The sequence below is a fragment of the Physeter macrocephalus genome, unplaced genomic scaffold (assembly GCF_002837175.3).
Source record: "Physeter macrocephalus isolate SW-GA unplaced genomic scaffold, ASM283717v5 random_198, whole genome shotgun sequence".
NCBI lineage: Eukaryota > Metazoa > Chordata > Mammalia > Artiodactyla > Physeteridae > Physeter > Physeter macrocephalus.
The window spans coordinates 1-13,209 of NW_021145475.1; the positions used below are offsets into that span (position 1 = coordinate 1).

Genomic DNA, 13,209 nt, shown 5'->3' on the forward strand with positions numbered 1-13,209 from the left:
GTCATCATTGGCTGCACGCTTGTCTCTCCGTCTGACGGGTGGTCGCTGTCTCCTCCGTATTTCTCCTCCATCCGCCTCTTTTTGGGAGCACAGAGGCCCTCTTCCAGCAGAGCATCAACATCGTTGTCAAAATCATCCTGCAAAATATGCTGTTCAGACACCACAGCCCCCCAGTGCCCTCCAGGCAAGTGTCACAGTGTCATTGACAACGACACAGAAAGGAGGCGCTCTCGGGGGCCTAGGTGTGCCTCTATGTTGCGTGATCATCTGAAAAACAAATGGGATGAAACCGCCAGCTGAAGCACACGCTCAGGCAGGTGCCCGTGCCACCAGGGAGCGTGACCAGCAGCTCCTTCCAACTCAGTTGGGACAAGGGTACGAGGCAGACCTGTCAGCCAAACTTTTCATTAGCAAAGTTTGAAAACCTGGACTCCTGACGGCTTTCTCTTTTCACATTTACGTTTCCACCTCCTGTGGGTGTTCTTTCCTCTGCAACATCAGCTTTACAGAGATGCTGCGATTCCCAAACACCTCTCTTTGGGTTTTGCTAAGAGTGCTCCAAAGGAGGGGACGCCGACATACCTCGTAGGAGAACTTCAAGGCCTCTTCGTCCACTCTGTCTCTCTGCACGATCGCTTTAGCCGTGAGCCCGCCTGCTCCTTCTTCATCTAGCTCCAAATTGTCAGTAAAATCTTCTAACTCATCCAGCACTGCGTACTCCACTCTCTTTTCCTGATCCAGCTCATTCTCCTCATCCTTCTTATCCGCACTCTCACCCCCTACGCCTACCCCGTTACCAACACTCCCGCCAAAGGGACAAGCATGCACGTCTCCACTGACAGGGCTAAGGGCCAGACCGCACTCTGCCCGCGCGTCGCGCTCCGCTCCCGTGTACAGCACCTTCCTGTCCTTACTCCTGCAGCTCTCGGTAAAGCTCACGCTAATCTTTACATCCTTAAGCAACTTAAGGTCAGGGGAGAACTTCCGGACCGCAGGTGCGTGCCGGGCGGTGCGCGGGCTGTGGCCACTACAGTTCGGGTCTACGAGGAGGCGGGCCTTAGAGAAGGATCCTTTGGAGAGAAGAGAAGCTCCGTAGAAGTTGAGCGGGTCCTCAGCAGGGGGTTCGGCCTGTCCATCACCACCAGAGCCAACGTCCATTACCTCTGCATCACTGGACGTTTGCAGGGGAGGTGGTGGAGACTGTCCACGGGGCAGCGCTCGGAGGGGGCAAGCTTGGTTCTCCATCACCGCTCCTCCTGCGGGCTCACGCGGGAGAGGAGAGGGGCTCTCACATGTCTCCATAGTAAAAGTGGTTAAGACTATTTTAAAAGACCAGAGTTTTAAAAAACCTTACATAAATCTATACAGCTAACATGCACAAGTCCGTCGAGACCCGGGTGCCGTCCTGCCCGCGCTGCACACGCTGGCGGCTTAGTCAAGCTGGCCACATTGCTCTTTTCATTAATGTAGACAGCTTTTAGAACCACTGCCTCAATTATTGGAAATCACAATGCACTCAGCTTAAATGACTGACGACTAAGCGAGTCTGTCCTCAAGCCGGAGGGGCACCCGTCTTCCTCCACCTGCAAAGAGACGTAAAGGCGTCGTCACAACGCAACAGAGCCCTCCGCATCCTGGTACCAAGAGCCCAGTGCTATTGACAGCGCAGTGAAAACTTAAAAGAATGCTGCCCAAAAAGAGAACCTTCTATGCTTCAAAACAATCGAACTTTACTTTTTTCTTCAAAACCTAAATTGTACCTTAAGTCCCAAATTAAATACTTTATTAATTGTCCACTGTAATTCCAACTTGAGAAGCACAAAGACCATATTATATTTAGGCTCAAAAAGGATTAAAAAAAAAAAATCCTCCACTAAACTTCACCGCAGCACCCCCTAACTCAGTTTACAAGGCAAGCCCGCATGCAATGCAAGGCTGCCCTTTCCAGAACACACAGAAGGTGTGCGGCTTCCCTCCAGCACCAGAGCGACATGGATCCACTCACCTGCGAGGGCCGGGTCAGTCAGAGGGCAAGCGGGAGACCCTCGGCTCAACTCTGCGGCACTAGGGCCAGGGGCTCTGTCACCCGGGACCCTGGGGCACGTGGATGGGGACAGTGATGCAGCGGGCTGGGGGAGCCAGAGGTGGCGTGGTTCTGTTCCCGGGAGAGGTAGGGGTGGTGGCCGCAGGGAAGGGAGCCCAGCCAGGGTGGGTCGGGGGAGCCGCAGGAGACAGCTGGAGCCAAGGCACGGGGAGTCCTGGGAGCCGCCCGGAGCCTGGCTCCATCCTGGGGGGCAACAAGAAGCCACCGGGAGTGAAGGGACCCTCAGGCCACAATTCAGTCCCTACTCGAGAAGGGAGGCCAACAGCTGTGCCAGGCACGGTGCCCGCGCCCTCGAGAACAGCAGAGACACAGAGTTGACCGCACTGCTGAGTGGGCAGAGGTGGTGAGCTGGGACAAGGGGGCCCTGACGACCAACGAGGCCTCTCCCCGGAGGGACAGTAAAGCAGGGCCTGCAGAGGAGGGTGCCCCGAGCCTCTGGGCAGACCCGGCCAATGGGGCTGAGGCCGCCAGGACATATCAGCCAGGCGGTCACCCAAACCGCAGGAGAGGCCGCCCAGAGAGGGAATGCAGACCGAGAAGAGGGCTGAGGACGCAACTCTGGAGAAGCACAACGGAAGGGAAGACACAAGGCTGAGAAGGCAGGGCAGGGGGCCGTCCAAACACAGGGGCCTGCAGGAGGGAGGGCACCCACCAGAGCAGAAGCACGTGCAGACACGCACGCATGTGCTCACATGTACACCCCCACACCGTGCAGACACACGCACAAACATGCCATATGCACGCGGATGCAGACACATGTGCTTGCCCATGCCCACTCGGGGCAGCTTGCTGGTTGCAGACAGAACAGGAAACAGCAGACACCACATGTTTAAGAAGTTTACAGTGAAGGGACAGAGCGTGGTGGTTGAAGGGGACATAACATAAAAACCAGAGACTTGTTTAGGTTTGATTAATTCATCCAACAACTACCCAAAGACTACCTACTCTGATGGGGGCACTACCATGAACTACAGGGCAATGACCACTGACTGTCAATCTATTTCCTAGATTCTAAGATGTCTTCACATTTCTGATTTCAGTGGGAATTTAACATAATACCTCCCCCACAGGTATGTCTGTCAAAGGTGCTAAGGACCAAGGAAACATAGCACACAAATGATGACAGACTCAGAAGCACAGTGATCGCTGAGGAGGCTGTAGCCAGACACACACGAGGAACACTAAGTGAAGTAGGGCCAGTCTCCTGGCGCCAAGAAACATCATTTCAGAGAAGGACAGAAGGTCAGCATACTCAGTGCTACAGAACACAGATGTGACCAGGACCAAACCCCTCGGCACCAGGCAGGTCTGCAGAGACCCTAGCAAGAGCCAACTCGTGATTCTGGGGCTGAAAAGCTAACATGAAGAGATGTGAGGAGACGGGGCACTGAAGACACACTCGGCACAGGACGGGGACACCTGCTACCACGTTAAAGGTTAAGAGCAGCACGAAGCCAGGATGATAATCATAAAAACTGAAGAATGGAAGCCTTGAAGAGCTGCACAGAGTGGAGTCTCCAAGGAGCCGTGGAGAGTGTGGTCCTTGGAGCTCAGGGAAGCTGCCCAGCCCCAGGGGCAGCAGCTCATGCTGAGGGCTCCACAGCTGGCCATCCTAAGCAAGCTCCTTACCATCCCTGTTGCCTGTTGGTACTTATCAATACCTTCCAGGTGATACACACATACCACTCTAGATGCTGAGGACATGAGACAGACAAAACCCCTGGCCACAGAGCTCACATTTTAGCAGAGAGACTGACAAGTAACAACTAAGAAAAACTGAGAACCGTTCAAGAAAAAACAAAGCAAGGAGTTGGGGAAGGGGAGGCAGCTTCAAAATGGGTGGGCAGCAAAGGCCTCACAGCCAACGTCCACCTGAAGGTAGAGGAGTGGGCCGGGTGGGTAGCTGGGGTGGGAGGAGGGGACATTCCAGGCAACAGCGAGAAGAGCAAAGGCCTCCGGGTAGGAGCGTGGGGTGGCAGGTGACAGCAGTATGCCCAGGGGGGAAAGAGGAGGCCAGGTCAATGAGGGCGAGGGACAACAGGACTCTGGCTCTTATCTTGAGAGATGGGCCACTGGACAGGAGGGTCCAAGCGGTGAGGTCACATGATCCAAGGTCAGCAGTGGCAACCAAACCTCAGGTAGGCCCTGTTCTAAGCACTTTAGGTACTGTCACTCACCAGCTCTCACACAGCACTGTGAGAAAAAGTTAAGCATAGAGAAATAAAGCAACTTGCTCAAGGTCACACAGCTAGAAAGTGGTGGAGCTGCTTTACCACAGACTGGCTCCAGTCTGTACTGCCTCGGGATTACAGTCTTGCAGTTTAAAAGAACCACTGTAGGTCCAGAAAAACCTTAGGTGAGTGGACAGTAGGAGGAGCAAGGGTAAGAGCAAAGAAAAGAATAAAGAGGCTCACCGGGAGCTTGGACCAGCATGTCACGCTGGAGGTGGTGAGAAACTGTCCTGAGGGTTGCATGGAGGCCTAGGAGTGACTCCATACTCAAGGACAGAGATGTCACGTGCAGAGGTGGTGAAGGCAGCATGGGGAGTGTTTGGGGTGAGTGAAGATCACAGTTTAGGTTTACACATGGCTACTTGGCATCAAAGTAACACGTGGGGATGTGGAAGAGGCAGCCACAGGCATAAGACTGCAGCTCAGAAGGGAGGCGAGGGCTGGAGATGGAGATGCAGATGTCAAGGAGAGACGGCATTAAAGCCAGGAGACTGGACAAGATCACCAAGGAGTAGAGGGCAGCTCCAACCTGAAGCCGAGACTGGGCAAACCAGTCAGACTCACTTTCCTACCCCCAAGCTCACAGTTAGATTATAAAACCCCTGGGAAGTGCCCTGCACAGTGGCTGGCCACAAAGGGCTCAAAGGGTGGCTCTCCTGCCATCGGCCTCACTACTATTTCAGCTGACTGCACACACGGATGCAAACCTTGCTTGCCAAGTGGACCATAAGCCAGCAGCAGACTTGCAGCAGGCTCCCCTGGATCCCGGCACAGGGTAAAACCGAGACGCTTGGACAGTGCCCTTCACTGGAGTCCGCTTGCTGGGCTGGCATGGAGGTGCCGTCTGTGATGGTCCAGCGCTGTGGCTGCTGCCTTTCGCTCAAGCCTCTCGGCGCTGCAGCCTCCCGCCCAACCCAGCAGCAGTATGACCTCATCCCGTCCTTTTGTCATCCTCCATCGGCCTCACATCCCGCACTTACAGGCGGCACTGCCGACTGGCCATTCACTCCCTCTGGTGGGTGACCGCCTGTGGCAGGGTCTGGCCCACTCTATCGCTGCTAGGAAACAGGATCCCCGCCTAGCGGTTGGCCTGGCACAGTCCCCAGCCCCAGAATGGACTGTCGTGCACCGGGTAACAAGGTACATGCAAGCATGCAAACGACAAATCAAGTTCCTACCCTGAGCAACCCAAGTCCATCGGGCGACACCTGACAGGTACCACTGTCAACAGGTTGCCACCTTCCACTTATTTCTATCATGGTCATTGTTACGACAAAACCACATCCTGATCACCTACGTGACACTCAGTCCGTGAGCATTTGGTGAAGACAGGCGACTTCTCAGATTTCCCAAACTGTGTTACACCCGGCAGGGTCCTGGGCGAGCACCGCCCCTGTTGGTACCTTTCCCGCCTGAAAGCCATCTACGGCTTCGGGCCCGCGGGACGAGGGGCCTCCTCACACCCCGGTGTCTGCCCGGGCGGAAAGCGACTGGCGCGGCGCCCCCCGGCTCGGGGCCCGCCGCCGCCCCCGGCCCCAGCCCAGACCCCGGCTCCGGCGGGCCCCCCGCCCGCGCTCCGAGGCCCGTGGCCATGGTGCTTCACAAAGGCCGGGACTCGGAGAGGCCAGGCCCGCCCGCGCCCCCTCGCCCGCCCGCCCGACCCCGGCCCGCGGCCTCGGCCCGGGAGGGAGGGAGGGGAAGGGCGCGCCTCACGCAGGCCGCAGCGCCGCCCGCCCGCTCGGCCGCGGGGCGCCCCTCGCGCCCCGCACCTACCTCCGGCGCCCGCGGCCGGCCCAAGCTGCCCGCAGCCCAACTGCAGCGGAGCCCCCTTCTGCCCGGCCGCCGCCGCCGCCGCTGCCGCCGCCCTCCAGAAGGGCCGCGCGGGCGCTCTACAGTCGGCGGGACCCGCCTGCCGCGCGGGGCAAGCGGAGGGCGGACCTTGGCGTGCGCGGCCAATCCTGCGCGCGGCCGCCCCGCATTGGGGGAACCGCAGAGCGGGCTGCAGAGGCAGCCAATCGGCGGCGCGCAGCACTCCCGGCCACGGCGCGCGGCCCAATGGCGCGGCCACGTGGGCGGGACCAGGCGCTGAGGCCGCGGCCGCGCTAACGGTCGCCGCCGGGGCGGGGCTCGTGGCGCGGAGGACGGCGGCCGCGATGGGCGCCGGGAACGGGGAGCGCGGGTGACGCCGGGAACGGGGGAGCGCGGAGGACGCCGGGAACCGGGAGTAGAGGGTACCTCTCCGGTGTGGACGGTGCGGGCGAGACCGTACACATAGAGACATCACCCGTTTTCCATTTAAAAGCATTAAACGTAACCACTAGGGGGAAAAAGACAAGTGTGCGCAAGTGTCTGGCACTTTTCCATTTGCTGATCCTGCGCGAGGAGCCTTGACAAAGGTGCTGAGCCGTGGAGCAGGAACCGCTCTTGCTGAGGCGGGAATTCCCAGGAACGCCAGGAACACGCTCTCCCGTCGGCAGCCAGCACGGTGGCTGCTGCAGACAAAAGCCAGGGGTGCTAGACAGAGGGCAAAGAATGAGAAACAGACGGGCGTTGTCAGTTTGGCAGAGTTGCAGAGTTCCCATCCGCCCCAGACTCTCACTAACTGCAAAGTGAATACAGTGACTTTGCAAGAAATAACCTGGGAGACCCCTTCACCGGGTGACCAAAGGTGCACCCGACCAACATCACAGGATGCACTTGAAAGACGTGTGTTGCTTCGTATGTTAATGATGCCTCAATAAAAATGAAAAAAGCACCAGTAAAGGGACGTATGGAGGGCTTCCTGAGAGGGACATGTATCCACATTAAAGCCCCAAAGGCCAAACCTGAATGTAATCGTGAAGAAAGATCCAGCAAACCCATAGGAGGGCTCTTCTACCCAAAAAACGGGCCAGTGCTTTTCAGAAAGTGTCAGGATTGTTCAAGTCAAAGACAGACTGAGGAGCTGTCTTGGACTGAAGGAGAGACAACTAAGTGGGATGAGGGGTCTGAACTCAGACAAGGGTTATTAGCAGGACAGTTGGTAAAATTCAGAAAAGGTCAATGCTAATTTCATGGTTGTAATACAGTTTACTGTGGTTAGGTAAAGTGTTACAACTGGGGGGACTTGGGCAAAGGATATTGGATTCTTTGTTCTATTTTTTCAAGTTTGTAGCAAGTTGAAATCATTTCCTAAAAAGCGGGGCAGGGGTGCTGCAGGTGACTAAGCTGGAGGCCTACCCAGGCCCTTCCCTCCCTGCCTGCCCCTCTGTCAGGCTGCACCAGGGGACAGCACCAGGAACCCCAATGGACACCGAGCCCCCTAAGGGTCTGGCTCCTGGACTCAGCCAGCTGCCGACCTTGTCCAGTGCAGTCAGAGCCCATGGGAACCCTCAGCACACCACCCTCCAACTAGCCACCTCGCTACACTTCGTTGCTTGGTAAGGTGGGGGCCCCGCCTACCCCAGTCAGACCTGAGACCTCAGCCCTGCACACTACAGCCAACTTCCACTCAGCCTGGCACCAACCGGGTGATGGACAAGGACCTTACCACGCGACCTCCCCACCATCCCCACCTGGCTCCAGCCTTGAAGTCACAAAGATCAACACCTGGAAGTTGGAACTCCAGCCCAAGCTGGGGGAGGAAACTTTTCCCTCTGGAGAGCCTGGATGATGCCATCTGCTGGCAGATGAAACCAAAAGATGGGATGATGGTGGGGGGGGGGGGGTTCTCTGTGGGCAGAAGCCCGGGAGCCCAGGCCCGATGGGATTAGACCCAAGGTCCCCTGTGTCCCTAGGCTGGCCATGTGTGCTCCTAGACATGCCTCTGCCTCTCTCAGCTCCACGCCTCCAGCCTCTGTGCCTGCACACCTCCGCTTGGCCATCCTGGAGCTGGAGAACAGAAGCAGCTCATCTGGGAAGGGGCAGTCTCCTCTGCCCAGGAGAAGAGACCCATGTTGGGGACTCAGGGATCAGATGCATCTGGTGACAAGCACAGAGGCCTTTCTGGGCATGTCAAAAGCAATTCTAGGAGACAGCTTCCCAGGGTCCCGAACCCACCTACAGCACCGACCTCACTTCCAGACACTGGCCTGAGCCAATGGGGCCTGGGAAGGGCCAACACTGTCATCCTCAGCTCTAACATCTACCTGGCCTGGGTGTCAGGATACAGGGGTAGACAAGAGAGGAAAGGTCCCGACTTCCTGGAGCTCTTGTTCCGACAGGGAGACACACAAGAAACAGTCAATCAAAATGCACAGCACATCAGACAGCGCTTTCTGTTACAGAGCAAAGCAGAGCAGGGACCAAGAGAGGGAAGACTGCCTTAGGTCGACTGCCCGGGACTTCAGCAAAGACCTGCGGGACACGAGGGAGAGTGCGGTTTGGGTGTCTGGGGAAGGAGCCCTTCGGGCAGAGGGGACAGCGAGCAAAGGCCCTGGAGCAGGAGCAGTGGCAAGAGCCAGGGCAAGTGAGGCGAAGGCAGGGTGCCAGGCAGCAGGGTGAGCTGGGTGTGGCAGGACCCCAAGGACCACCTCGCCCTCATCCTCTTCCCTCCTGGCCTCATAGCTCTGCCTCCCCACCCACCTGGGGACTAAGGGACTGTTACTGTGTCTCCCCAAGCCTCAGTTTCCTTGTGTGTAAAGAAAGGTCACAATTTTTAAATCTTGCTTGATAACAAAGTACGACAAGTGAGGGGCTTAAACAACAGAAATTTATTCTCACAGTTCTGGAGGCTGGACGTCTGAGGGCAGGGTGTCACAGGGACCTGCTCCCTCTGAGGGCTCCAGGGGAGGACGTGCCCCGGCCTCTCTCCCAGCTTCTGGCGTTCCTTGGCGTGAGGCAGCCCAGCTCATCTTCACAGGAGTCTGCCTGAGTGCCTGTCTGTCCCTGTGTCCACGTTTCCCCCTTTTTATAGGACACCACCACCACTCATATTGGATTAGGGCCACCCTAACGATCCCATTTTATTCTGATTACCTCTGGAAAGACCCTAACAAGATCACATTCTGAGGTACTGGGTGCTGGGGTCCAACATATCTTTTGGATGGCACACAACTCAGCCCATAACAATAGAAACAAGTCTTGGGCTTCCCCTTCCTCAGGGGCTCCAAGCTGCCAGGGAGCCCAGAGCAGGCAGGGGCAGAGGGGACCATGACAAGTGTGGGGAAGCTTTTCCTGTGCAGGCCCGTCCCTGGGGCAGCAGCAAACATCTGAAAGGCTCTTTATATGGCTTTGCACCCAGTCCAGTGGCGCCCCACGAGGGCAGACCTGCCTGGCCAGGGCAGGCGCTGGTGTGGGGACCTGGTCCATTCCATGGCGCGGGGTGGCCTGCTGAAGCAGACAGACGGTGTTGGCAGTGCCGGAGCTGGGAGCCTGGCTGGCCATGGCTCAGCTGGACACGTGGGTGGGGGCACAGGCTGCGTCACACTGGGAGCTTCTTCATGCCTGGCTGTGGGGTGGTGAGCAGGAAGGGAGAAGGGATGGAGAGGCAGGTTGGGCCCAGTCAAGGTCCACAGCCCACCCAAGCTGTCACTGCACTGAGAAGGCCAAGTCGGGTCGGCCGCCGAGGCGGAGGGAAGCCTGAGTGTCAGCATCGGACACAGGACCCCCGAATGCCCGGCCCCAGCTGGGGACAGGAGCTCCAGGGTGCTTGCCCAAAACAAGGGCCCTGGGGTAGGACAGACTCCACCTGCTCTGTTACCTGAAGCCCAGCCCTTCCTGCCATCCCCCGGCCTCCACGGTCCAGCCCGTGTGCATGGCTCCCCGGGGCTCCCACCTGCACCCGGATGAACTCCTGGCTTCCGTCACAGTGCTCAGGAGGCCATGAGCAAAAGGGAAAAGTGGAAGAGACCTGCACCGGGATCTGGGCACCAGGAGCTCCTGGGGGCTCCCACACAGCAGCTCTGGTCATCCTGTCACAGACTCAAGGGCCTGGAATGCACTGGCTCACCACGGCCTCAGAGTTTTATTATCAGCATCTCACATTCAAGTACAGAGTCTTATGAAGTTTAACTCCCTAGGAGAAGGGAAAATGGCAGGGGCAGCTGTGTCCCCTCCCTGAGATGGGCTTGCCCGGAACCCATGACCCTCCTGCACAGGTGGAGGCCCGAGAGCCTGCCGAGGCAGCCCAGTGCACATGGATGCCCCCTCACAGGATAGCTCCATGCACAGGACCCCCCGGCACCCACAGAACCATCTGACCCACCCAGCGGCCTGTGCCTCTGCTATGGAGGAGGTTTTCCTCATTCAAATGTGGCCCGTGTCCTCTCCAAGAGCAGGGCTGGTGGTCAGGAACTGGCTACGCCCAGGAGAGGAGGGGCTGCTTTGAAACAGACATCCACTCTTGTTGTCGGGATCACAGCGAGACTTACTGGCCAGAAGCACGTGTGGGTGTTGAGAGGCACAGCTCTGCGTGTCTGGCTCGCATGGGGGGGTGCATGCCTGGAGCGTGTGCGTGTCTGAGCACGTGTGCACACGTCTACTGCCTGTAACGTGTGCGCGCATGCATGATGGGTGTCACGTGTGCCTTGTGTGAGCTTCTGTGTGTGGGCCGGGGGAGGCACGGCACACCTGGGCCTGCCGCACACCTGGCCATGGGCCTCTGTCATTTCCGCTGGCACAAGGCTGGACTCCGAGCCTGACGTGGGGATGCAAACAGTTCACACACATCAGAGGGCTCTGGCCCTGGGGGACGCTGGCCGAGTCACAGGCAGTACCTGTGACAGGGCCTCCCGGGAGCCCCGGCCACACCGGGTGGGGGTTAGCTCTGCAGCCTGAACTCGTGGGTGCTGGTCTCCCAGCAAGAGGGGTCCGTGCCCAGCATGCTTCGCTCTGTGAAGGTCACGTGCCCATCTGCATCCACAAGGATGACCGTGTTGGTTCTGAAAGAGAGCATGGGGCCTGTGTTCAGCCCACTGCCCCTGGACCCCTGCACGCCAGTCAGAGCCCCAAATGGATCAGACCAGAGGTGCGAGGGGCCTTGCTGGGCACTGGCCTGGCTCGAGATGGGTCACAAAGAGCAGCAGCCTCGGTCTTGGTGAGCAGAGGGTCCCCTGTGAGGCAACAGGGCCCTGAGCCGCGGGCCCTGCAGGCCTCTGCCCACAAGTCCTATCACCTCGCCTCTGAAACACCCCCAGGCCGCCCTGCCCACCCTCTGCAGCACGAGCCCTGATTGCCCACCACTCTCAGCAGGGTGGGCCCTGGGCTGACCAGGCACTTCCCCGCTCAGAACCCCCAGGGCTCCTAGCACCACCACCAGGGACTGCCCAGACACCTGCAGTGGCTTCTAGACAGGGTGGAGGTGGGGAGGAGCTGGGGAAGGTGGGCTCCTCCAGGGACAGGAGGGCGCACCAGTGGCCCATCCGTCGTACCTGGTGCCGTAGTCCGGGCAGCGCACACACACAGCCGCGTACTTGCTAAGTATGGGCTGCACGTACTCCCTGCCCTGGTCCTCGATGGCCGGGTCCGGCAGCTGCCTGAAGGACAGAGGAGGGGTCACCACTGGCCGCCCCCCACCTATCCCCGCCAACGCTCAGCCACAGCCCTGCAGCGCCTGAGGAGCCCACCAGCCTCAGAGAGGGGCTGGGGGAACCACAAGGGTCGTTCCAGGCACTTTCCAGGTCAAGGCCTCGAACCTCCATCTAGCCTTTCACTCAGGGCTCCATTGTGGGGGCCAGCCCGCGGGACAGTGATTGCCGGCCAGTCCCTGTGCTGGGGCCACCAGGAGCTTCCCAGGGCCCAGGGACATGAGCTCATGGGCTCTGTCCTGTCAGAGCCATGCAGGCCCTGTGGAAGGACAATAGCCACCTCTCAGAGCTGGGGGAGCAGGTGTGTGTGTGTGTGTGTGTGTGTGTGTGTGTGTGTGTGTGTGTGTGTGTGTGTGTGTATGGCACGGCACTCACGCCTCTTCGTTGTTGAGCACATCCAGGAGCTGGGCGGCCAGGGCATCCTTGGGGAGTGCCTGGCCTCGCTCCACGGCCTCCAGGAAGAGCTGCTTCCCGAAGCACAGCTTCCTCCAGGGCGTCTCCAGCAGCGCGTTGCTTAGCCCGTAGGTCCCTGCAGGAGGGGTTGGCTCAGCCAGCGTGGGGGGTGGGGGGGGCTGTGGCCAGAACTCCACCCACCCACCCCTTCTCTACATGCGTCCAGGAACTCTCCAGGCCTCGGGGGTGGGTGATCGGAATCAACAGCGGAGGAAGGTCCGTCCATAAGTTGGGGGAGCCCGACGTGGGGGTCCACCTGAGAAGGTCAAGGCTGGGAGCACCACAGCCTGAGGCCAGGAGGTGGCCCACCGGGGTCAGCCAGGGTCAGGGAGCCCGCTGACCTTGGTAGGCCCGAGGCGTAGGCCAGGTCCCTGGCTGGGGGCGCCGTAGGGGCTTAGAGCAAGTTTCTCAGGACAAGTTCTCAAGAAGAGGCCCCCAGAGCCTCTTCTCAAGAGGCAGCAGGGGCAGCCAACCCGGAGCCATGCGGCCTGAAAGGATGCACCAAGGACAGAGAGCCACCACCCTCTGCTGCTACCGGACTCTGGGCCAAGTCTGACATGACTACTGCCACTTGGCACTGTGGGGCCCATAGTCACGCTGCCAGCCACGGCATCACCGCACTGTATCCATCAGGCACCTGGCAGCCACATGCAAAGAACAGAGCAGGACCCCCACCGCGCACCACACACAAGAGTCCATTGAAAACGTCTCAAAGACCTGAACATGAGAGCTAAAACCAAATAGGGGAAAAGCTACACAACCTCAGATTAGGAAATGACTTCCTAGATGTGACACCAAAAGCATGAGCAACAACAACAAAAATACATAAAATTGGACTTCATCAAAATTTAAAATGATGTACTTCAAAAGAGACCAACGAGAAAGGGGAAAAACCCACAGGATGGGAGAAAATATT

At 58.6% G+C, this 13,209-nt stretch overlaps 2 protein-coding genes across 8 annotated transcripts in view; both read right to left on the bottom strand.

The window, feature by feature from the left end:
* Positions 1 to 5: 5 nt before the first annotated feature.
* On the bottom strand, positions 6 to 6,191 carry LOC114483884 (microprocessor complex subunit DGCR8-like; the record flags this gene model as incomplete). The annotated part of the gene is made up of 3 exons (XM_055082621.1): positions 6,109 to 6,191; positions 583 to 1,583; positions 6 to 137 (listed from the first exon to the last, which is right to left on the bottom strand). Coding segments are annotated over exons 2-3 (852 nt in total), but the record flags the coding sequence as incomplete, so codon positions are not given.
* Positions 6,192 to 6,692: 501 nt separating this feature from the next.
* Positions 6,693 to 13,209, bottom strand: part of TANGO2 (transport and golgi organization 2 homolog) — a 31,279-nt gene continuing 24,762 nt past the window's right edge. For 5 of the 7 annotated variants that reach the window (XM_028484576.2, XM_024121109.3, XM_028484577.2 and 2 more), the window contains 3 exons: positions 12,216 to 12,369; positions 11,685 to 11,789; positions 9,013 to 11,195 (listed from right to left, as the gene is read on the bottom strand). In XM_028484576.2, coding sequence (XP_028340377.1) covers positions 11,075 to 11,195; positions 11,685 to 11,789; positions 12,216 to 12,369 — 380 coding nt within the window. In that variant the 3' untranslated portion in view covers positions 9,013 to 11,074. Of the gene's footprint in view, positions 6,850 to 9,012; positions 11,196 to 11,684; positions 11,790 to 12,215; positions 12,370 to 13,209 lie in introns of those variants that run through there. The other 2 variants (XM_055082624.1, XM_055082623.1) reach the window with 2 other exon arrangements.